At 45.2% G+C, this 23,786-nt stretch overlaps 1 protein-coding gene across 1 annotated transcript in view; it reads right to left on the bottom strand.

Moving 5' to 3' along the window:
* Window positions 1-9,682, bottom strand: part of bcl2a (BCL2 apoptosis regulator a) — a 33,455-nt gene extending 23,773 nt beyond the window's left edge. The window contains exon 1 of the mRNA XM_083681335.1: window positions 8,322-9,682. Within this exon, the coding sequence (XP_083537461.1) occupies window positions 8,322-8,861 (540 nt within the window). The 5' untranslated portion in view covers window positions 8,862-9,682. The remainder of the gene's footprint in view (window positions 1-8,321) is intronic.
* Between the last annotated feature and the right edge of the window lie 14,104 nt (window positions 9,683-23,786).

Below are 23,786 nucleotides of genomic sequence, written 5' to 3'. Positions count from 1 at the left end.
TGGGATCAGAAGACGACGCCTGCCTCCCTGCCCTCCATGGCCCTCCTCGACAACACACCAATGTCTGTTCCCTCTAAACCACCAGTAGAAGGACTGCAGCAGGCATGCTTTGCTTGTCATCACATTGGCTTTGGACCGAACCCTTTTCAGTCCCTAGAAAACACGCTTGTATAGGACAAGTCTATAGGAACTATCATTTCCTCTCATATCCACAAGCCCGAGAGGAGGATTCGAGGAGAGCAGGGCATATGAACGCATCATTCATGAAGACAGCGTGTTAGTGGCCTGTCCACAACGCAAACCAGTGCGTCTATGTTTAGAGTCCCGCGTCTCTCGTGTCTCGGCTGTATTCTCATCACTCCCCGATGCCGAGCGCCGGTATAAACGCATCCTCAGATCTGTGAGTGTGTGTGTGTGTGTGTGTGTGTGTCCGTATGCAGGCAGTGTGTGTTTCTGTCTTGTGTTGTGTTGTGTTGAGGGCTGCCTGGCTGTTTTAAGGCTGGATACCATCCATTATTCATCTACAGCATACTGGAAGGATGGAGAGAGGGGGGAAGAGAGAGAGAGAGAGAGAGACAGACAGGCACACAGACAGGGATACAGACACACAGGCACACAGACAGACAGCCAGACAGGCACACAGTCAGACAGACAGGCACACAGACAGACAGACAGACAGACACACAGACAGACAGGCACACAGACAGACAAGCAGGCACACAGTCAGACAGACAGACAGGCATACAGACAGACAAGCAGGCACACAGTCAGACAGACAGACAGGCACACAGTCAGACAGACAGACAGGCACACAGACAGACAGACAGACAGGCATACAGACAGGCTGACTAGCAGGTTCAGGCAGTAGTGAGTTCCCCCAGCCTGGGAGGCTGAGCCGAGGCCTCACATCATCCAAGGCCTGCTCTAAGATGCAGGTTTTTAGATCCTCGCTGGCGGACGAGCTCCTCGCACTTCCACAGTCTGTGTGTTTTAAAGTTAACAGGAGATTCTGGGCTTCTTCCCTGTTCTCATGAATAATGCATTCGACATCAGAGGAAGCTAAAACACGTAATTACAGCCTGACGATCTCTGCTTTGATTCTGACATCAGCTCTGCCTATACTCTGCTGCATCGGTTTAATAATGACTTATTATCATTCAGCGGTGGTAGAGAGCACAGACTCCTACGTGTGTGTGTGTGTGTGTGAGAGAGAGTATAAGTGTGTGTGTGTGTGTGTGTGTGTGAGAGAGAGAGAGTATGAGTGTGTGTGTGTGTGTGTGTGTGTGTTTGTGTGTGTGAGAGAGAGAGTATGTGTGCGTGTGTGTGTGAGAGAGAGAGAGAGAGAGAGAGAGAGAGAGAGAGAGTGTGTGTGCGTGTGTGTGTGTGAGAGAGAGAGAGAGAGAGAGAGAGAGAGAGAGAGTGTGTGTGTGTGTGTGTGTGACACTGTATCATCTCTGTGTCATCTCAGTTCAACAACAGAGGGCAAGACAGACAAACGAGCAGCATCAAACACCAAACACTGATAAAAAGTGATATAAAAAAACATTATACAGTAAGAAGACAGAGCAAATACTACACAATATGGTTGTACTGAGAGGAGAGGAGGTTGACTGGCTGGTCAGAGAGACAGAGAGAGAGAGAGAGAGAGGGAGAGAGAGGGAGAGAGAGGGAGAGAGTCTTGCTGTGGACATGCAGACTGAAAGAGAGGCATTCATGTCTTTCACTACTCCACAGTGTTCATTTGGACTGTGGAGAGAGAGAGGGAGGGAGAGAGGGACGGAGAGGGAGAGAGTCTTGCTTGGTAGGAAATGCTTTTTGGGCTTTTTTTGGATCCCAGACCCTGCAGGGACGAGCGGAGCGGCAGATGGCCCGGGTCAGAGCCAGACCCCCACCCACCCGGAGGTACCAGGGAGGAGGACACTTGGCTGTGGCCCACTTCACTGCTATAAGGGCACTCTCAGTCTGTTCCCCCTGACAGGGGCCCAGGGAGAGGAAGGGCTCCAGGAGGTAAGGGGGCTCCAGGAGGTAAGGGGGCTCCAGGGAGAGAAAGGGCTCCGGGGGGTAAGGAGGCTTCAGGAGGTAAGGGGGCTCCAGGGGGGTAAGAGGGGTCCAGGGGGGTAAGGGGACTCCAGGGGGTAAGGTGGTCCAGGGGGGTAAGGGGTCTCCAGAGGTTAAGTGGGGTCTGTGATGCATGTATGTAGAGACGGTTCTCACACACACACACACACACACACACACACACACACACTGCTCTGTGATGGTACATGTATGTAGGGACGATTCCTTATCTACAAGGTCTAAGATGCTGTACATTATTGCAGCAGTACTCAACTGCAGAGTACTCAACTGAGAATTCTCAACTGCAGAACACAGTTGAGAATTCTCAGATATTTTCAAAAATTGCAAACCATCCCATTTCTAACTTGCTTCTGCTTTAATCAATTGGCTTATGTTTTTGATTAGATCCATAAACAGGTTACCGTAAAAAACAAATAGTGATTATTTGTGAATATACTGAGAAGGACTTATAACAGGGAATAAACCCCAAACAACATCAACACCTGTGGCGGATTGAACTAGTATAAATCAGAGTTGAGACAGCCAGATACAGAAGCAAAGAGAAACCTTTTAAGCAAGGCAATACACACACACACACACACACACACACACACACACTGCTGCTCCCAGACTAATTCCATTAGCAAGCCCCCCAACCCTGCCTACGCACTACGCACCCTTCCACACACAAGACCCGCAGAGCATACGACACAACGAACAGAGTGTGTGTGTGAGAGATAGTGTGTGTGTATAGGGGTCTGAACATGGGAGCCTATACTGTTTCGGAATTACTATGTGTGTATGTAGTCAGGGTATTCTAGTGTATGTGTGTATGTAGTCAGGGTATTCTAGTGTATGTGTGTATGTAGTCAGGGTATTTTAGTGTATGTGTGTATGTCGTCAGGGTATTCTAGTGTATGTGTGTATGTAGTCAGGGTATTCTAGCATATGTGTGTATGTGGTCAGGGTATTTTAGTGTATGTAGTCAGGGTATTTTAGTGTATGTGTGCATGTCGTCAGGGTATGTATTCACTTTAATCTCTAGTCTTTGTTCTTCTGCCAGTCTGCAGTCTGATTCATGTCCTTTTGTCTAGATAGCAGTCTGTTGCATCTCTGTACTTGTTTATTGATGTGTGTGTGTGTTTGTGGTGTAGGTCTATCCTCGCTTCGAGCGGGAGACATGGATTAACATTTAACTGCTCCTGTGTGTATGTGTGTCCTATGTGCCAACTGTCGGGCCCGACAACGATGGTGTGGGTGGTTGAAAAGCTGTATCGAAGCGGGGGTTGGTGGGTGTGTGTGTGTGTGTGTGTGTGTGTGTGTGTTTTTGCTCAGAACTGGCAGGGGTTTTTGTCAAACAAAATCGGATTTCCCTTTGTGTACGACAGGAGACTAGGGTGACGGGAGCGAGAAAGTCCCTTCTCTAAGACTTGACAGGATCCTTTGTCCTTCTCTCCCTACGCCACGCCAGGACCATCGTCATCAGACACCCTTAACGCCGCCTAAATACAGAACAAAACCGTGAAACATCTTCACTGAGACGTCGACATCTTGTATGTTGAGAGACTGCATTCCTAGGGCGGTGGGTGAAGGGGTTAGATGGGGATGTCACGGTTACACACACACACACACACACACGCACGCACATACGCACGCACACACACACACACACACACACACACACTTACGCTATCGGTGTTGCTTCATGTACACGTCTGTGTGTGTCTCCCTTCCCACCGTGTCTCTCTGTTCTCCCCTCTCTCTTTTTCTCTCTCTCTCTCCTCTGTCCTCAGTGCCTACCGTGTGTGTGTGTGTGTGTGCACGTGTGTGTGTGTGTGTGTGTGCACGTGTGTGTGTGTAGGGTGCAAGGGGAACGGCAGCTGCAGGATACACCAGCAGCTTCGTTTGAAGCCATTATTCGAAGATAACATCTAAAAGAGAAAGTATCCTCGTTGGTCTCTCTGGTCGTTGTCTCTCAGGGGGGCAGGGAAACGGAGTGTGTGTGTGGGTGTGTCTGTGTGTGTGTGTGTGTGTGGGGGGGGGGGGGGGGCGGGGGGCGTGGTGGGAGTTCACATACAACCTCCTCCGTGTCAAGTTCGCTCTCAGCAGCGATATCAGTTGAAAAAGCGTTGACACAACACACACACACACACACACACCCACACACAGGGGAAAACGAACACCTGACCAAAGTTACCGTGCTTGAAAAGCTTTTCTCTTCGAGCTCCTTTGAACAGCCGTCTACTATTGGCACCCTAACAGATTCAAACCAGGTCAGACATGCCTTCCAGACCTACACCTGTCGCAGGCACACAGGTAAGCCAATTGCCGTGCTTCAGTGAGAGAGATACATTGTCGAGAACCACAGGTATGTGCGGTGTGTGGGTGGAGTACCTGAAAAGCAACATTCACAGCTACTCAAGTCTGTGGAAGCAGCTTGTTATAGCACAGCGTACAGTACAACCAACCCTGAGCCAACGGATGAAAACTCAGTTGGTAGAATGTTGTACATAGAATTATGTACTGTAACATTCTCAGCGGTTTGGATGGACCTCCAAAAGCCCTGTTCAGAGAAATATGTGGCGTTTTTGCAAACGGTTTTATTAGCAATAGCGGACTATTTCAAACCTACTCCTTTCGTCCATCTATTATGCTTGTGTAATACTGTACCGCACGCACGCACGCACGCACGCACGCACGCACGCACGCACGCACGCACAGCAGTTAGGTGCATGCACTGTACAACCATTATGATAACCACTAATGATCGTTTGCACCAGGATGAAACGCGCTTACTGCAGTAATGAGATCCCTCATAAGGCAACCTGCAATCCCATGTGTGACACATAGACACACACACACACACGCACAAGCTCATTTACATACCTTGGTAGTCTCCTGTGTTTATCTTATTGGTTATTTGTTTGTACAAATAAAACATCTGTCAACATAGAAAGCTGATTAGCACTGGCAATATTATACCGTATGTCAATGCTGGTTGTAGATGAGGTGATTTTCCCTCCCCCCATTACACAACATAACACACTTTGAACATTAGGAAAAACGAATCCAACATATTATCATCATTATCATTATAATGTCCATATGAAGGATGTTAGCATACAGAGCTCTACCCTACTACGCATGTTTTAACTACAGAACACTTGACGGTTATCAGACTTACATTTTGAGAGGATTTGAGAGGCTAGTTTATACATGAAAGAGCAAAGCCTGTACCACCCCCTGCCCACCTCACATCAAAACAGAACAACATAAAACTAGTAGACATCCAAGAGCCACAGAGCATCATAACGTCTCCTAACTAACTGGAGACAACGAGGAAACTGTGATGCGAACTTTCTCTGACATCCGAGGCAATACGCTTATTGGCTGCTAAGTCTTTCCTGCCTGGAAGAAGCTGGAGAGATAAACAAGAGTATTTTCTTTAATGGGGCCACAGAGCTGTGTTACACAGTGACAGGGACAGAAGTGGGCTACAGAGGATTGGACTTGGTTATTAGGAGGCATTCTGTGGTGCCCCATAGTCACTGTAGTGAAGATAACAAGACGCTAGCTAGCGCTGGCTAGCTATTATTAGCGACTGGGTCGTACAAATGTCCTAACTGGATGATGAGACCCCCACCCATGAAGCAACTCGTCACGGTCTCGTTTACCACAGCATCCAGTGACCTTTTTGACCCGTTTGTGAACATCCCCATCTTTTCTTCCACATCGCATCGATCGTATGCAGGTTATCATCAGTAGAAATGTGCTCTAACGTGGACCACATCAGACACAACGGCTGTCAAAACCAGATGAAAAACCACCGTCCAAGTCAGAATCTTATTTTAATACTTTTACTATCCCCTGTGTTTTTGCTGTCAATTCCAATGTGTTATATATAGTCTTAACCTGCTGTTTCTGAGTGTTTCAATGGGGGATGGGTGAGGATGGGAGGTTGGTTCTTGTCAAGATGTTCTTCACTGTTCCATGACGGACGTACACATAATAGAGTGTAATACAAATGGTCACTGACAGTAGAGACAGACAGTGATGGAAATGAAGCTAGCCCGCTAGCTAGCCTGGGGCTAGTCGTTGTCAGAGCTGGCTAGTGAAACATTTGGCTAGCTAGCCCGCCAGACCAGTGACACATTTGTCTTCTCATTGCAAAATAATGTCTCAAGTGAACAGTCACAATGTTATGCACATTTATGGGAAATAATACTTGTGTAGTAGATAGAAGTAGTTGTAGTTTGCTTTAGCCATTGAGGCATGTTTTGGACCTCCGGGCTAGTAGAAACTGCAGTCTACTAGCCCAGCTGTCCAGTGCCCAAAATCCTTATGTTCCATCCCTGGAGACAGACCAATAAGAGAGGATTAAAAAAAAAAGCAGAGGGTGTTGGTCACATGCTGTTTAACCAGAGTCGCCCACCAGGGGGCAGGAGAACAGCAGAACCCGTGCTAACCACTCCTCCACCCTTCTCATTGCGTTACGATTCCCACCTCCACCAGCCTCCTTCTGGTTTAAAAGTATTAGATCGGTGTAAACATGGGCTTTTTAGGGAGTTTCCACCTCTCTAACACCAGTCCGTTCTTTGTTAAATCCATGCTGGGGGGTGAGTGAGTGTTCAGGGAGAAGGTAAGGGAACTAGGACGGGAGCAGCACATCGTACAGGAGCTGAACTGCGTAGTTAAGTCTCCACTGATGAACCAATTATCCTGCTGCCTTTATCCGGGGATTAATGAACCACACGGATGGAAGAGCAGCTTAGTACGTGAGCAGCCAAGATGACGTATACGTCATAGACCTTTTTAGCACTCATCAAAAAACAGACATTTTGTTCAAAATATATATATATATATATATATTTTTACAGATGATTCATTCCGGAGACAAGTGGGAGATTGAGATCAGTTCATCCTGCGTCTTCTCTACAATATTAGTCTTTGATCAGTTCACAGCAGGGGGGGAGGCTGGTGGATGGTAGAAGTTGGAGGATGGGCTCATTGTAATGCATGGAATGGAATGGGGAACAGTATCAAACACATGTTTGATACCGTTCCTCATTATATTCCATACATTACATTCCAATGAGCCAGTTATCTGGTTTCTACCTCCACCAGCCTCCCCCTGGTACACAGTGCGTCTCTTTTCAACATCACAGCACATGATGGAACTAACAAGATAGAGGGAAGGGCCCTAAAACCATTACTGTACGATCTTAATCCTCACCGTTGGATAGAAGAGTCACTTTGATGGTTCAAAGATGGCAATTCAAGTGCATTGCTAAAACTCTCCATAGAGTGGAATGCAATTCTTTAAACACAGTGTACATTCTTGATGCATTTCTCTCTCTCTCTCTCTCTCTCTCTCTCTCTCTCTCTCTCTCTCTCTCTCTCTCTCTCTCTCTCTCTCTCTCTCTCTCTCTCTCTCTCTCTCTCTCTCTCTCTCTCTCTCTCTCTCTCTCTCTCTCTCTCTCTCTCTCTCACACACACACACACACAGTAAAATCTGGAAACAGTCAAATCTTGGTCTGGAAACCATGCATGCTATAACAGATGTACTGTTTACATGTGGGTCTATTGAAAAACAAACCAGAGTGTGAGGTCAAATATAGGTTCAAATATACAGATGAGGAACCATCACTGTTGCACCATTAATAAGATGACAATACATTGGGGGAGGCTGGTGGAGGTAGAAATCAGAGGACAGGCTCATTGTAATTACAGTTGATTTGATAACCATTGATTGATTTAAAAAACAAAACAAAACCATAGTCATCCAACATCGCTTATCATGACATGAAGATGCAGTTGAAATAGGGACAGAACGAAGTTGGTGTGTGTGTGTGTGTGTGTATAGAGGTGGATGGATGGTGTGTGTGTGTGTGTGTGTGTGTGTGTGTGTGTGTGTGTGTGTGTGTATAGAGGTGGATGGAGGGTGTGTGTGTACTGCAGGCGGTCTTAACATGTTGGGAAGACAGAAGTGGAACACAGGAATGAGAGCATGGTCACCCTGAATGGATTTCCCTGTGGAGAATAGTCCTACCATTCCCTACAACAAACACATTCAAGGCAGGAACGTAAAACCAGTGACTGAGCCAAAACCAGAGCTTGAAATAGTAACCCTGTGGGTATAGGGCGAGTGCACTACCACCTGTGCCTGGCTGAGACATAGGCAGGGAGTAAGGCAGGCTAGAGTGTCCTATAAAGGGGACAGGAGTTTAGGCTCCCAGCAGTAGAGTATACAGTACATGACATACCCAGCCACCGTTCTCCTGGATCCAGTTTTGCAGCGGTCCGTTCAGATACTCCGTCATCCAGTGCGCGATGTTATCCACCTGGGAGGTCATCTCCCGGTTCACACTCTCCACGCACATTGTCCCTCCGAACTCAAAAAACGCGACAACCCGTCCCCAGTTCACCCCGTCACTGAACAGCTCCTCTATGACCGCGGTGAACCGGCGTTGCGCCGTGCTCGGTGTGAAGTGTAGCTGGCCGGACATGTCCGCGAAGTCCCGCTCATACATCCTCTCGATCTCTCCTCCAGCCTCACGCAGCACCCGGTGGAGCCTGGCGTGCGGGTCCGGTTGCGGTGTCCGGTTTGGAAATGGGGAGACGGTGTCCTCGGGGGGCTGGGGCCGCCGAGAGAAAACTTGTGAGGTGGAATCGTCAAAGCCATTCTCAGGTGAGTCGTTTTCTCCCACCACGTGGAATTCCCACACGTAGCCTTTCTTCAACAGTTTGTTGTGGATGTATTTCACCACAATAATGCGACTGTCATAATGATGCTCGTTTGCCATCACGGAAAGCAATATCGCTACAATATCCAGCAGGGTAGAGTTTTGCGCAATTACGCAAAATGCATTTCCAAACTATAACGCTCCATGGACATTACATATGATATCAGATAAGACATTGCATCACTGACGTTGTACTTCAGTGTATTACCTGCATAGCAACACTTGTTCCAGCCCTGAAAGAAACGTAGACCTACTGTCACAAATTAAACCCTATTTCCCCAATAGCACATCTGTTAAATCAAGAACAAGAGAAAATGCGTTTTTTTCTTAGAAAAAAAGTTAAATACATACATATTGAATTCTATAATCAGAAAATATGAATTGTGCTTTCCCATGCACTCCGAGTTGCCAGTCAACTTTACTGTACGGATACAGTGCGCCCTTGTGCACGGAATGATCAGTGTGTGCAATGTCTGGCATATGTTACGCCCCTTTCTAGGAACCCATTGGAAGAGTAGGCTAATAACTTTTGGATATTCTTTCAGCAGATTCTGCTTCGGGTACGAACGTCTTGATCGCCCTATTTCATTCGATGGTATCAATCCAGATGGTAGTCGTTGCACGTTCAAAAGTCGTCCTTTTGTGTAGTTCCAGTATTGGGTTCTGGTTTGAATAATTCCTCTGACTGTAGTCCCAGAAAGACGGAAGAGAAAACCCTTTTCAAGGCAGCTCTCGAAATACACTTAATCTTCCGAGAACAATATTTAAAAGAAGGTTGTTAATGGAGAAAGGAGCTTCATCGGAGAGAAGTTGCGTAACCGTAATTATAGAACAGCGCTGTTCATTCGTATATTCACTGCGAACGATCACAGAGCTGCTACTCTCTCTATCCAAGGGGTTGCCGCCTGCCTTTCGCCCTCACTCGCTCTCTCCAGTGGGGAGGTACTTCCTTCAAGCTACGTCACACCATTCAAGCTTTTCTTGTCGTCTTGTGGACAAGTCCATAAGGTTACTAGGATGATGGACTCCTAGGTCCGTGTTCTACAGTTCTGCGACTCTTGTGTGTGTGCGCGTGTATCTGAGAGAGAGAGAGAGAGAGAGAGAGAGGGGGGGGAAGAGAAACTCAGAGAGAAAGAGAAAGCTAGAGAAAGAATGTCAGATAGAGAAAGTAAGAGAGAGAGAGGAAATAGAAATAATCTGCCTCCCTTGATAGCCACCCATACATAGTCTCTATGCACAGGCATGATCTGGCCAGTGAGATAACAATTACATTTGATACAGCATTGGGGCCCTTCTCCCCACTGATGCCTGTCTGAGACAATGGATCCCAGTCTCCCTGGCAGTTACTTTTACTAGGTCACCAACAGTCCCGCTGCTGCTGCTTACAGTGTGCAGGGAGGGCAGAGTGGGAGAGGGGGAGATGTGTGTTGTTGTGGGAGGTGGGTTCAAAGACAATGGAATACTTATTCCAAGTATGCAGCTGGTATGCTGGAGAGGAATGTATGTGTGTGTGTGTGTGTGTGTGTGTGTGTGTGTGTGTGTGTGTGTGTGTGTGTGTGTGTGTGTGTGTGTGTGTGTGTGTGTGTGTGTGTGTGTGTGTGTGTGTGTGTGTGTGTGTGTGTGTGTGTGTGTGTGTGTGTGTGGAGAGGAGTGCTCTGAATGTGACCAGAGAGCCAGTTGAGGACATTGGGATGGTGGGGGGTAGCGGGGGATGAATAGTATGTTTACAGAGATTCACACACAAGCACACAAAGACAAAACATTTGGCCAAATACCCCAAGCCTAAGGAATAATAGTGCAATAATAGTAACCACAGCAGCAAGTAGATACTTACGGACACTGTAAACAACAAATAACTGGGGTAGTCTTGTAAATTAGGCATAGTTCACCCCCTAGTGGAAGAAATGTTCAACACAAGTGGCCTATAATAACTTTCAGTTTCACTTTAACTTACCACAAAAAAGTCAACTATATAAACGATCACTGTACGTGGGCTGCTCGACACGGTTCTATGGTTGTCATAAAGACGTGTGTCACAAGTATGCATAGTGTTTGCTGCTACATACCCTTGATATTGTATTACTATTGTTATTATTATAGTCACTACTGCTGCTACTTACACTACTCCCTTACGCACGACTACTGTCACTGTTTTATTATTACTATATTATATTGTATTGTTGATTTGTTGATTGTTGTTGACTGTTGTTGAATGAGAAGCAAGATTCACTGTATTAGTTACATTTGATTTGATTTGATTTGATTTGATTCCAGATGTCTTTATGTCAGTGACCACAAACTTGGTTCCAATGTTCAATGGACTGGATGGTCAATGAAGGGTCGATGTTTTCAGACCTCAAAAGTAGTCAGATGTCTTTATGATCACAAACTGGGTATGTGCTTGTGCTACACAATAGATTAAGATTAGGATCTTATTTGAGTCAATTTGCAATACCTGGTCAAATAATGGTTGAATAAGTTGTCAAGAGTTCCACCTGGACACTAGGGGGCGGCAGTGACCATCCCATGAACTCTGGCACAACAGGTGCAGCCTATCATTTCAAGATTTAAGATTCAAGATTCTTTATTTGTCACGTGCATACAAATATACAGTGAAATGCAAAAGTGACAGTGCCACAGAGTAGTGCAACAATACGTTTTAAAATAGAATAAAATAAAATAAAAGTACTAAAAAATATAAACAGTATGAACAGTATAAACAGTATAAACAATATAAACAGTATAAACAGTATAAGCAGTATAAACAGCGGTGAAGCAATGTACGCATTTCATCATTGATATTCTCCATTTAAGTTGTGTGTTTAGTATCTCCCAGTGTGGTAGCTTGAAACTTGTCTCTCATGACCTGCTTTTGTCATGTCAGAGCATCTAGTCACCTAAGCTCCATTGTATTTAGTTTAGGTCTTTGTTTAGTTCTTTTCCTAAGTCTGTTCCTATCTACTCTGTGGACTACTACCAGTAAAGTGGCTTTGCCTTTCAACTGCATCCATTCATCTGGTCTCCTCTCTGCGCCTGGGTCCTATCCCACACACCTCACATAAGTATACCGTAGATTGATACTCCCGAGACTGGGCTGATGTAGCAAGAGCCAAACAGAGGATGCTGAAAGAGAATATCTTCTCAATAACCAACCGAATAAAGGTCATAACAGATTGTACACACCTTGAAGACAGCAGGTTCTGGGTGAAACGGGCGGTTTTATGTGGAGCCAAGTGCAGAAAGGAGGCAGGACTCAAGCGTTGCAAAAATCAAACGTAAACTTTCCTTTAACTTTGCAGGGAAACACAGGTAAACATCCATCAAATGAAAGTTCAAGACTGAACAATAGGTGAAGCGAATGCCAGGCTTACTGTATATACAGGACATATAAAGAGGCACAGGTGTGGACAGTGAACTAAAAGAGATGAATAAGGAAAACAACACAGGAGTCTCTGGTGGCCTCTGGTGGCCAGTAGAGGAAGCAGCAGGAGTGAGAAGGATTCCTCGCAAATGGTATGTCTGCCTTAGTCTTTGTCTCTTAGGACAACATGGAAAGCAGGGGGAGGCTGGTGGAGGTAGAAATCAGAGGATGGGCTCATTATAATGCGTGCATTCTACTTCCACCAACCTCCCCTGATGGAAGGATCCTTGGAATGGAATGGAATGGAATGGAATTAGGAATGGTATCAAGCACACATATGCTATCAATACCATTCCTCATTCCATTCCATGCATTACAATGAGCCCGTCCTCTGATTTCTACCTCCACCAGCCTCCACTGATGTATAGTTGATTGATGCTCATCTGTATTGATGGTATGCAGTAGAGCATGTTGTTATTAATGCTGTGTTGACTGTACTCTTCGTTCAGTCGGCACCCGATGGGGGGAGCATGAGTAGAATGTTTATGAAGCCAGTTCCTGCAGGAGTGAATTACTACAGTAAACAACCAGACACGCACACATCAGACACACACACACACACACACACATCAGACACACACACACACACACACACACACACACACACATGCACACGCACACACACACACACTCTCTCTCTCGCTCTCTCTCTCTCTCTCTCTCTCTCTCTCTCTCTCTCTCTCTCTCTCTCACACACACACACACACACACACACACACACACACACACACACGTCCATCCCCATTAGCTCCATGAGAAGATCCATCCAGCTGGTAAAGTATGGCAACAGTGCAGCGTTACACCATCCATCATCCTCAGTGCTGTCTGTCGTCGCCGCTCTGAACACTCCCAGGCCCCCACTGAGGAGGCATGATCAGGCTCTCAATAGCAGGCCTGATTCATATTCAACTGTTGCCCTCCTGCACGCATATATAACATTACTCCGTGGAGAGGAACTCAGCCAGTTAAGCTGTGTGACCCTGTCAAGGACAGAACTGTATTTAAGAAGGAATTTGTGTGTGTGTGTGTGTGTGTGTGTGTGTGTGTGTGTGTGTGTGTGTGTGTGTGTGCATGCGAGAGTAATACTGAAAGTGTGAGAGATAACAAATTGATAGTCTATGTACGTATTATATTATATACTGTAGTTTGGTTATTTGTTCTTCATGGATATTATATGAGGATACAATGCCTGGCATTTTTGCATGTGTGTGATAATGAGTGTTGGAGTGTCAGGGGTGTCTGGACACGCTAGCTAATGTACTTATCGTAGCGTAATGCTCAAAACAGCCAGGACACACCTTTCCTGTCCTGGAAATTTGCTGAGGGAGCAACTACACTAAATTACCCAGAGTGCATGACGGCCCTCCCAAGTTATCTTGAGTGTGATTTTCCTATCTTCCTTTGGGTCAATGATTGGTTTGACAACCATTCACTGGACTAGACCACAAAGGGGAGGTCGGCTTTGTGTTTCAAGCGGAATGTCTTTACTCTTCAAGGTTAGTGGTTTCAGTTGGAGGCCCACCTTTGGGAAGTCTATCTGCATTACAGAGATCCACCACTAGATGGTGATACAGCCTTTCTATAGAGAGAGCACAATGATTGCACTGCTGCAGTCAGTACAGCTGAGAACCTCACTGGTCAACCCTACGATGATGATGATGATGATGATGATGAAAATAAATATGTAGTTTATGCCTCCTCTCCCTTAGCCTTATTTGTCTGTATCTCTTCTGTTTTACAGAGTCATCCAAACCTCCTAGCAGTCAGTAACCTAGGTGATCACCTAGCTGTTGTTATCCATCAATCATCATATGAGTTGTGTAAAATACGAACAGTCAAATAAAGCAAATCAAATTATGATTATTGAAGCAGGTATTGATAACAGAATTGACTGACAAGGTGAGGCATGCTGTAATAACTTATGAGGTACATAATTGTAGATTATGTATAATGATTCTATATTAGTATTGCACATAGCAATATGATTGTCATTCCATAGGGATTGGTACCCAGCTCAGTAGACCAGTGACATTTAAGCAGTAATGCCAGAGAGGCCGTGACTTATTGTCAATATTGTCGTGGGTAGGGAGAGTTGTTAGGCACGTGTGCTGGTGTAAAGGGAAATCCCACTCTGTGTGCTCAAATGCTCGGGTAACGTCTATTTCCGGGTCATTTCTGGGTTTTGATGTTGCGCAATAAAAATAAAAAAAATGTGTATTAAATGTTTTTTTTTCGAGTGCAATTTCGCTAATAATGCGTTTGTACTTATGGATTGCAGATTAGGTGTCATTTAGCTAATATGCGTTTGTATCGAGCTAGCTATTTGTAATGTAGAGAGTCATTACAGTATTTATCCAGTTAAACATTAGGTAGCCATAAAGGCTGTTCAACTCGATCATTAAAGTGTAATCCCCCAAGTAAATGTTCACACCGAGTCGGATTTCCATACTGTGATACATCATCATAGACACTTGTTGCCTCCCTTTCTCATGTAGTCCGTGTGGCATGATAGAGATGTCCCTGCTCTTTTAGGTGCAGGGTTCCATCCTACTTGCAGCATTTTAATGATGGAGTTGAACAGATGCTTATGGCTGCCTAATGTTTAATCTGACAAGGGAACACATGCTCACATGACACCAGCAAACCCCTACCAAGTGACAGTCTTGATGATAAATCACGGCCTCAACGGCATTATTGCTTTTATACAACGGTTACACGACACAATCTGAAAATGGTGACAAATTATGACGTTTCTGACCTAAACTGAGGAATATAGTTCCCAAAACTACAAACATTGTCAAGGGAACCTGATACACAAATGGACTGCGGTGTAGAATATCATAATTATAATATATATAATAATATAATGAATAATTTAACGGTGATATCGGTGACCATATCGTCATTAAATCACGGCTTTGAACGCCTCTCGGACAATCACAATGTTTGTTTCCATCAACCCGTTGTATAATGAATGTTTACCTTCAGAGAAGGTGGATCAATAACTCATTAACACACCTGATTAATAAGACTAATTTACCAGCATAATTATGTTCTCCAACTCCAACAACACCATATATCAATCACCTAAACCTAGAAAAAGAGAAGGACCACCAGAACTTGCTATACAGATAATATTTTCATGACTTAACCCATTGGAAAACGTACACAAGTTCATTATCCCCCACCCCACGTTCACAGTCACTCTTTCTACATATCTGGTCAGAAAAGTGGATGAATTATTTGATGTTACATTTCTGGATCAACTAGGACATGTACGAGAACAAGGTCGTTGAGTTGTGTATCGAACAACATGACTCACTGAGACCGAAAGACTGCAGTTCCCTCCTCTGACTGTGGGAAGCTTGTCTACCCACGGTGTCTGCAGATTAACCGCAACGAAATCGGATGCCATCATTAGAAATAAGAGATGAAAAAGAAAAAAAAAAGGAAAAAACCCCTGACAGTTTGGCCTTAATTGTCTCCTGTACGCTGCGTTCGTTCGCCCGTGGAGGCTGGAAACCGAGCGGTGTGAAGTGTCGGGATCTGCAATTATAAATCACTTCCTCCTCAGTGCCGACCTACATAGCTCAACCTTTATTCTGTGTGATAGTTGTCTCGCTGTACCCCCCCCTGGTCCCAGTGCCCTGTTCTCACCGCTATTGGGGTCGCCTCATATGAGGCTGTGGTCATTTTTAGCCCCCTGTAATAATCTGTTCCCCCCGAGGGGCAGGGCAGGAATAAGACAGATTAGAAGGGCTTGTGGTCTAGGGCTGTGGAAGAGAGGAGAGTTGATAAGGTTATAAATGTAATGACTGTCACACAAAAGCCTTTGATAGATGCCATCCTAAGGGGTGGGGTGGGGGTTGTAACTGCTTTTACTTCAGAAGTTGAACTTTTCAGCAGAGTATTACACAATGGGCTCAGGAATTACAGAAGAATGTGTCTTCATGTGTTCAAGGATGGCTGATGCAAGCTGGCTGTACTTTCCCGATCAGAACTCCAGTTTGCAGTGTCTACCAGTGAGAATACCACTCTCTCTCTGCGTGTCAGTGGTGACAGCTCTTTCTCTAAGCTGAAGCCATGAGAAAGAGATTTTGTTTCCCTTTTGCTGGAGGAATATTCCAGAATCTTGTCAAACGTGACCGACCGTTGATCATTCACTATTAACAGGAGAAAGTTTAACTTACCAGCCTGTCATACTCACTGGAACACATTGGTCTGATAGACCGTTTCACTGGAACGCTTCGCTCTGATAGGCCGTGACAGCATCAAAGGGATGAAGTCAGGGGCGACAGGGAGACATTGAAAGAGAGAGAGAGAGAGAGAGAGAGAGACAGAGAGAGAAAGAGAGAGACCCTGAAGCAGTGCATTGTGGGTGGTGACCATGCAGAGGCTGAGATGAAGAGATTCCCGCGAGAGACGGAAACACAGTGACACGACAGAGAGACAGAAACAGAGAGACAGAGAGACAGAGACACAGAGAGAGACAGAGAAACAGAGAGACAGAGAGACAGAGAGAGACAGAGAGACAGAGACACAGAGAGAGACAGAGACACAGAGAGAGACAGAGAGACAGAGACAACGACAGAGACACAAAGAGAGACAGAGAGACAGAGACAGAGAGACAGAGAAACAGAAAGACAGAGAAATAGAGAGACAGAGAGACAGAGAAACAGAGAGACAGAGAAAGAGACATAGAGAGACAGAGACACAAAGAGAGACAGAGAGACAGAGACAGAGAGACAGAGAAAGAGACATAGAGAGACAGAGACACAAAGAGAGACACAGAGACAGAGAGACAGAGAAAGAGACATAGAGAGACAGAGACATTAGCCTTCTAATCTTACAGCTGAACACGTTGCCCACCTAGAGAATATGCAAAGCATAGCCTCTCCCTCCTCATACAAATGCAGTTTAAATGGAGTGCACAAATTCCTTCTATCAAATCAAATCAATGGTTCTGTAGAGAGGTACTATAATTATGTTTGGTTTGATTGAGGCAAATTGAGCCTCCCAATAACACCCCTCCTGCGGTGCAAGGCTGCTGTTGACATTGGCATCCATACAGTAGGCAACTTAATTTCCTCTTTTTCAAACAATGTTTTATCATGTTTTATTGATTGATTTCAAAAATTCTAAGTGTGTGAAGGATGTTGGTTCCCTTGTCGCCCAGATAATGATGTTGTTGTCGTAAAGGGAGGGTACAGTCACATCACTTAATGTTATTAGATGGTTGACTGTCTCTCTCTCTCTCTGCCTGTTCAGTCTTCGTCCGACTGTACAATAGGCTTGTTTACACACATTACATTTACAATTTCAACAATTATCCACAGTGCACTCCATAAGTATTGGAAAGAGGAGGCATTTTGTCTTCTTTTAGCTCTGTACTCCAACAGTTTGGGGGGGTATTTTTTTAAGTACTGCAGCCATCTTCAGTGATTGTTTTATAAGTATTTTTGCCTAAAATCTTATCATCAGGAAATGAAATGCATGTTCAATTGGATTTAAATCTGAAGATTGACTTGGCCAGTCAAGAACCTTCCTGAAAAACTATAGTTGCCATGGCAGTATGTTTTGATCATTGTCTTACTGTATGATGAAGCGCCATACATGATAATATTCATCTTATCTGTCCACAAGACCAGTACAGACCTCTGCAGGCTTTTTACGTACTTTTTAGCAAACTGTAACCTGACCATCCTTTTTGAGGATAACTAGTGGTTTGCACCTTGCAGTGAAGCCTCTGTAATTCGGCTGGTGACATATTCTGCGGGTGGTAGTCTCTGACACATTCACGCCTATGTCCTGGAGAGTGTTCCTGATCTGTGGGACAGTTGTTTTGGGGGTTTTCTTATTTATGATTTGTGAGCATTATTTGATCATCCACTGTGGATGTCTTCCTTGGCCTACCAGCCCGTTTGGATTGCTGAGCTCACCAGTGCTTTTTTTTAATGATGTTCCAAACTGTTGACTCTTGGCAAGCCTAAGGTTTTGGCTATGTTTCTGATATTTTTCTTTCAGATTTTTCAGCCTGACAATGGCTTCCTTGACTTTCATTCATGTCTCTTTGGTACTCATGTTGACAGACACCAAAAGAAGACTGCAATGGCAAATGCAAAGCCTAGAATCAGTACTACACATTGACAGCTCTCTTATGACTGCACAAATCATGTGACGGAACCTGACGTACCAGAAACACCCGTCAAGCCAATTTTCCGATACTACTGGTTCCCTGAAACAGGGGTTGTGGTCCTCTGTGAGCATAGCACTAACAACGCTTAGATTGTGGGTTTGATTGCCGCTGGGACCATATATCCTAAAAAATGTATGCACTCACTGCAATGTAGGTCGCTTTGGATAAAAGCTTCAGCTAAATGGCATACATTATTGTATTATATTAGGGGGACTATGTATAAAAAGGCTTGTAATTTCTATATGGTGAAACCAATCTGAAAAAAGAAAACACTGAATTAAAGCTGTGGATCTCTACTTTAATCTCATCGTTTGATTTCAAATCCAAACTGTTGGAGTATAGAGCTAAAAGAACACACATTCTTCCTCTTTCCAATACTTATATTTAGAGTTCTTCAAAATCCCCCCTCACCAACCCCCCCATCTCCTTCATTCTCTCTCTACTGTATCTCCCCCTCCCTCTCCCCCTCTCCCCCTCTCCCCCTCTCCCCCTCTCCCCCTTGCTGCTCTCTACAGTACATGTTAACACACTGGAGAAATGCAGCTGAACCATTACATTCATTCATTCTCTTTTTCTCTTCTTCTTCCCCCATTGACATTGGGGGAGAGAGAGAGAGAGAGAGAGAGAGAGAGAGAGAGAGAGAGAGAGAGAGAGAGAGAGAGAGAGAGAGAGAGAGAGAGAGAGAGAGAGAGAGAGAGAGAGAGAGAAATTACTTGTAGGATCAATGCGTTCTGCTTAGCTTGCATTACTAGGGCTGAATGTGATGTGCTACATTAGACAACGCTATTGTTCAGCTCCCCTAGAGCCTTCTCTATGGACAGAACCAGAATACAAAGAACCTCACTTTCCTCCCCCTTTTCTCCCTACCTCTCTCTCTCCTTCCATCTTTCTCCAGGTTCCTCGGAAGGTCCCCCCCCCCCCCCCCCCTCTCTCTCCAGCTCTCTATCTATAACTCCCAGAGAGAGGTGAAGATGCCAGGGCTACTTTCATGTTCCCATCAGCTGCTGCACCCTATTGGATTCTGCTCTGAGGGGAGAGAGGATCGGTTAGTGGAGGAATCAGACCCTGTAGGACCACGTGTGTTTACAACAAGAAAAGCAGCAGCTATACAGTACAGTACAATACTCTGCAGGCCGCTGGAGTAAAGTAATATAGCCTCCCCAAGCTTCAGTGGAAACTGACCCGGATAAATACACTTTATCCAGGTCATGGTTACCTACCCGCTACTGTACAGCAACCAGATCGATGCTGGGTTCAGAGAGAGGAGTCGGGAGTGTATCAAGGACGTATCAAAGAAGACTTTACATGACAGGGTTTCATATTACTGTGTAATTAATCATGTCAGGACAGCATTATAATGACTGTATCACTACATGATCCATACTGTGCAGCAGTAACCCTGGCCCTAACCCAAATGATGTTTCACACACTGTAACTCTCGGAATGTGCATTCCTAAAATCCCCCCTGGTCTTATTTTTAGCACAGAAAGAGGCAACATACATGTTACAGTACACATGGGACCCTGTGTAAAATCCCCACAACCTAATGATTTTACAAACACCCATGCATTATGAATTCCTCCTCGCATTGTGCATTACGCTTGTCACTCCCCTTACAACAATGTTGTTAAATATGAATGTCTGTGTCTATATATACATCACTTTTCCAGGCTGTCTGAACGGTATTGTGTCTGTATGCAGAAGGCCGATAGACTCCCATGCTGGGGGCTACAGTAGATGTGTTTTGTCAGTCCAGTGCATTCCACTCCCATGTTTTAGACTAGGTGTATTGTCTGCTCGGTGAGGTAGTGTTGTCAGCCCCTGTGATGGTACAGTCGTGTGTCTCCTGTAAATGATGTCACAGTGAGGCTCTGTCATAGTAGTGTGTCTCCTGTAAATGATGTCACAGTGAGGCTTTGTGATGGTACAGTAGTGCGTCTCCTGCAAATGATGTCACAGTGAGGCTCTGTCATAGTAGTGTGTCTCCTGTAAATGATGTCACAGTGAGGCTCTGTGATGGTACATTAGTGTGTCTCCTGTAAATGATGTCACAGTGAGGCTCTGTGATGGTACAGTAGTGTGTCTCCTGTAAATGATGTCACAGTGAGGCTCTGTGATGATACAGTAGTGTGTCTCCTGTAAATGATGTCACAGTGAGGCTCTGTGATGGTACAGTAGTGCGTCTCCTGTAAATGATGTCACAGTGAGGCTTTGTGATAGTAGCACTATTTATGATATCTCTGAGCCAAAGGGGTTCGAGCTGCCTATGGCCATTAGAGCAGGCCTGACTGACCAGAGCTAGGGTCAGGGCTAGGGTTAGGGCTAGGGTCAGCGCCAGGGTCAGGGCTATGGTCAGGGTCAGGGTCAGGGCTAGGGTCAGGGCCTGGGTCAGGGTTAGGGCTAGGGTCAGCGCCAGGGTCAGGGCTATAGTCAGGGCTGGGGTCAAGGCTAGGGTCAGGGCTAGGGTCAGGGTTAGGGTCAGAGCTTGGGTCAGGGCTAGGGTCAGAGCTATGGTCAGGGCCAGAGCTAGGCTCAGGGCTAGGGTCAGGGCTAGGGTCAGGGCTGGGGTCAGGGCTGGGGTCAGGGCTAGGGTCAGGGCTAGGGTCGGGGCTAGGGGTCAGGGCCTGGGTCAGAGCTGAGCTGTGGATGGTGAACCAGGAGGCAGGAGGGTATTGTGGTTGAGGCTGCCAGGTGGGAGGCCTAGGAGGAGGAGGAGGAGGATAGGGAGAGAGACAGCAGCAGGGCGTGAGTGGGTTGGGCTGGAACATGGTGGAGAACTGCAGGTTGGAGATCAGGGGATTTATCAAGAGTGGGTAGCTCTCTCCTCTTTCTTCTCCAAATGTCTCTTTCTCATTTTTCTTTAACCCAAACCTTTCTCTTTTTCTTCTCTTTCTATCCCAGTCCTTTCCCCAGCACTTCCCCAGCACTCTCTCCTTCCTCTCCCTCCCCCCTCCCCCCTCCACCCTCCCCCTCCCCCCCTCCCCCCCGTCTCTCCCTCCCCTCTCTCTACCCCATCCCTCTCCCTCCAGTGGGAATTGATGCGGCAGGTAAAGCAGCAGAGAGAAAGGGTTTGTGTGTGTGACCAGAGTGTTAATGGTGTTGATACTGAGCCAGCAGGGTGTACTACTCAGTGTGCGCACACACACACACACACACACACACACACACACACACACACACACACACACACACACACACACACTCACACTCACACTCACACACACACACACACACACACTCACACTCTCTCACACACACACACGCACACACACACACACACACACGCACACACACACACTGAGTAGTACGTATAAACACATAAACACACACCGTTCTTTTCACACAACACGGACAGTGAACACTCAAACATAAGCAAACTATACACATACACCACTCTACTGTGTACCATCCATACAGTATGTTAATGTTTGGCATGATGTTATGTATATCACTTACTCTCAGTGGAAATAAATCTGTTCATATAAATACGTCATTAATTTCACATTACAGGGATGAAGGTACATCCCAGAACATGAGTTATTCTACCGTACTAGATGTAATAGGCTATTACGCCAGAGATTTATGTAAAGAAACATAAGTTATCAATTCATAAAATGATGCGTATTACAGCATGGAGTTCCCAGAGTGATAGTCATTTTGAAGTAAAAGTAAAAAAAAAAAAAAAAAGTTAGAAGTGTATTTTACAACTGAAACTGAATTGAAAGATTTTTAGCTCCGAAAAGCTGAAACCCTGTTGTAATTTTATGGATTTTTCATTTTTATCATTTTCATATTATCATTCTTGGGCCCTCTGCCATTTATCTCAAGAACCGACTGGTCAAAAATTTTACATTTTGGTAGTATGAAAGTCCATGTCCACCACTACTCTGAAAGAATAAATGGCACTCTTTGGCCTATAGGTGACGCTGTAAGAAGCACCCAACTCCTCAAGCTCAGCCCCACCGCCCTGTTTGATTTAGAATTATGAAAATTGGTATACTGGTCCCTCTCCTCACGAGGAACAAATTTGCCTCAAGGACTCATAACTTTTTTTCCACCATCTTGGATTTTCCACCATCTTGAATTTTTTAAACCTTTAAAAATATACTTCTGAATATTGGTACACATGCTCACGGCACTTGTCTCTTAACAATGATCAAAAAAGCTAAGCGATCTGTCAAAAAATGACTGAATTGCACGCTAAGCAAACTTAACAAACCTATTAAAACTGTTCTAAAGCTAGGTCACTTGGTTCAATTCACATGCCAGTTGACATCAAGGACATCACTCTGAAGACCTGTACTGATTTTGGTAGTGCTCCGTCAAACATTTACCGAATGGCCCACTAATCAAACTTCCAATTTCATATAGCCTTAATAAAACAATTCTAAATACAGATCACTTTGCTCAATTCTAAGAATCTTTCTTCATCTCATTATTTTTTTTTTAATGGGACTGGAGGGATTTGGGTCATATCACCTTGTGGCAAGAAGACATTGGTCACTTTGTTCAATTCACCTGACACTTGTCATTGAAATTGCCCAAACCTTTGATGACCAGTGTCATTTAACCCCATTTCCCTTACCAAAACCAACGTTTCCTACCATTTTGCTCTTGTGCCTTTTGACCTTGATGCAATTGGATAACCTTGATGATGATGCATACATGGCTTGAACCCTGTTTAATTTCTGCTTGTAGGTATATTGTTATTCTTGATACTTGATTTGAGTCTACACCCTCTTTAGCTTGTGTTTTGTATTGTAACATTCCATCTAGGATATATAAGATCAGGTGTTATTGCCTTGTATAGCTGTGTGCCCTGTACTGCTCTACAAAGTTCCTGCCCCAGCAGGAGGGAGATGATTCGCATAGAGCCTGGAAATGAATGAATAGATAATTGTGCTGCTCAGGGAGAACTAAACGAGGGACGGTAGAGAGATGCATCTGTGAAAGTGGTTCAGGGAAACGAGAAGTAATTTATCTGTTTCTCCCCTGATGAATGTTATCAGCTGTTACCTCTTGTCTCCACAATCGCACTTTTGTCTCTGTTCCTCCACAATACGTCTTCATTTCCATTTTTTATTCAGATTTCTCAGAAAGCCAGGCCCAATTGATGTGGAGGATAGAGCAGGAGAGGTATGCGAGAATCCCACTTTTCCCTGTGGATACACTGGAACATTACTGGGATTCTGTGTGCGGAGAACAATATGATTATTATACAGAGACACCATTAAACAGATTATAGAGATAGGGAGGGAGGGGGAGAGAGAGAGGGAGGGAGAGAGAGGGGGGAGAGAGAGAGAGAGAGGGGGGAGAGAGAGAGGGAGGGAGAGAATGGGGGAGAGAGAAAGGGGGGGGGAGAGAGGGA

Source organism: Argentina silus, assembly GCF_951799395.1.
Source record: "Argentina silus genome assembly, chromosome: 1".
Lineage (NCBI taxonomy): Eukaryota > Metazoa > Chordata > Actinopteri > Argentiniformes > Argentinidae > Argentina > Argentina silus.
The sequence above is the reverse complement of the archived record's forward strand: the minus strand, read 5'-3'. Positions and strand labels throughout refer to the sequence as shown.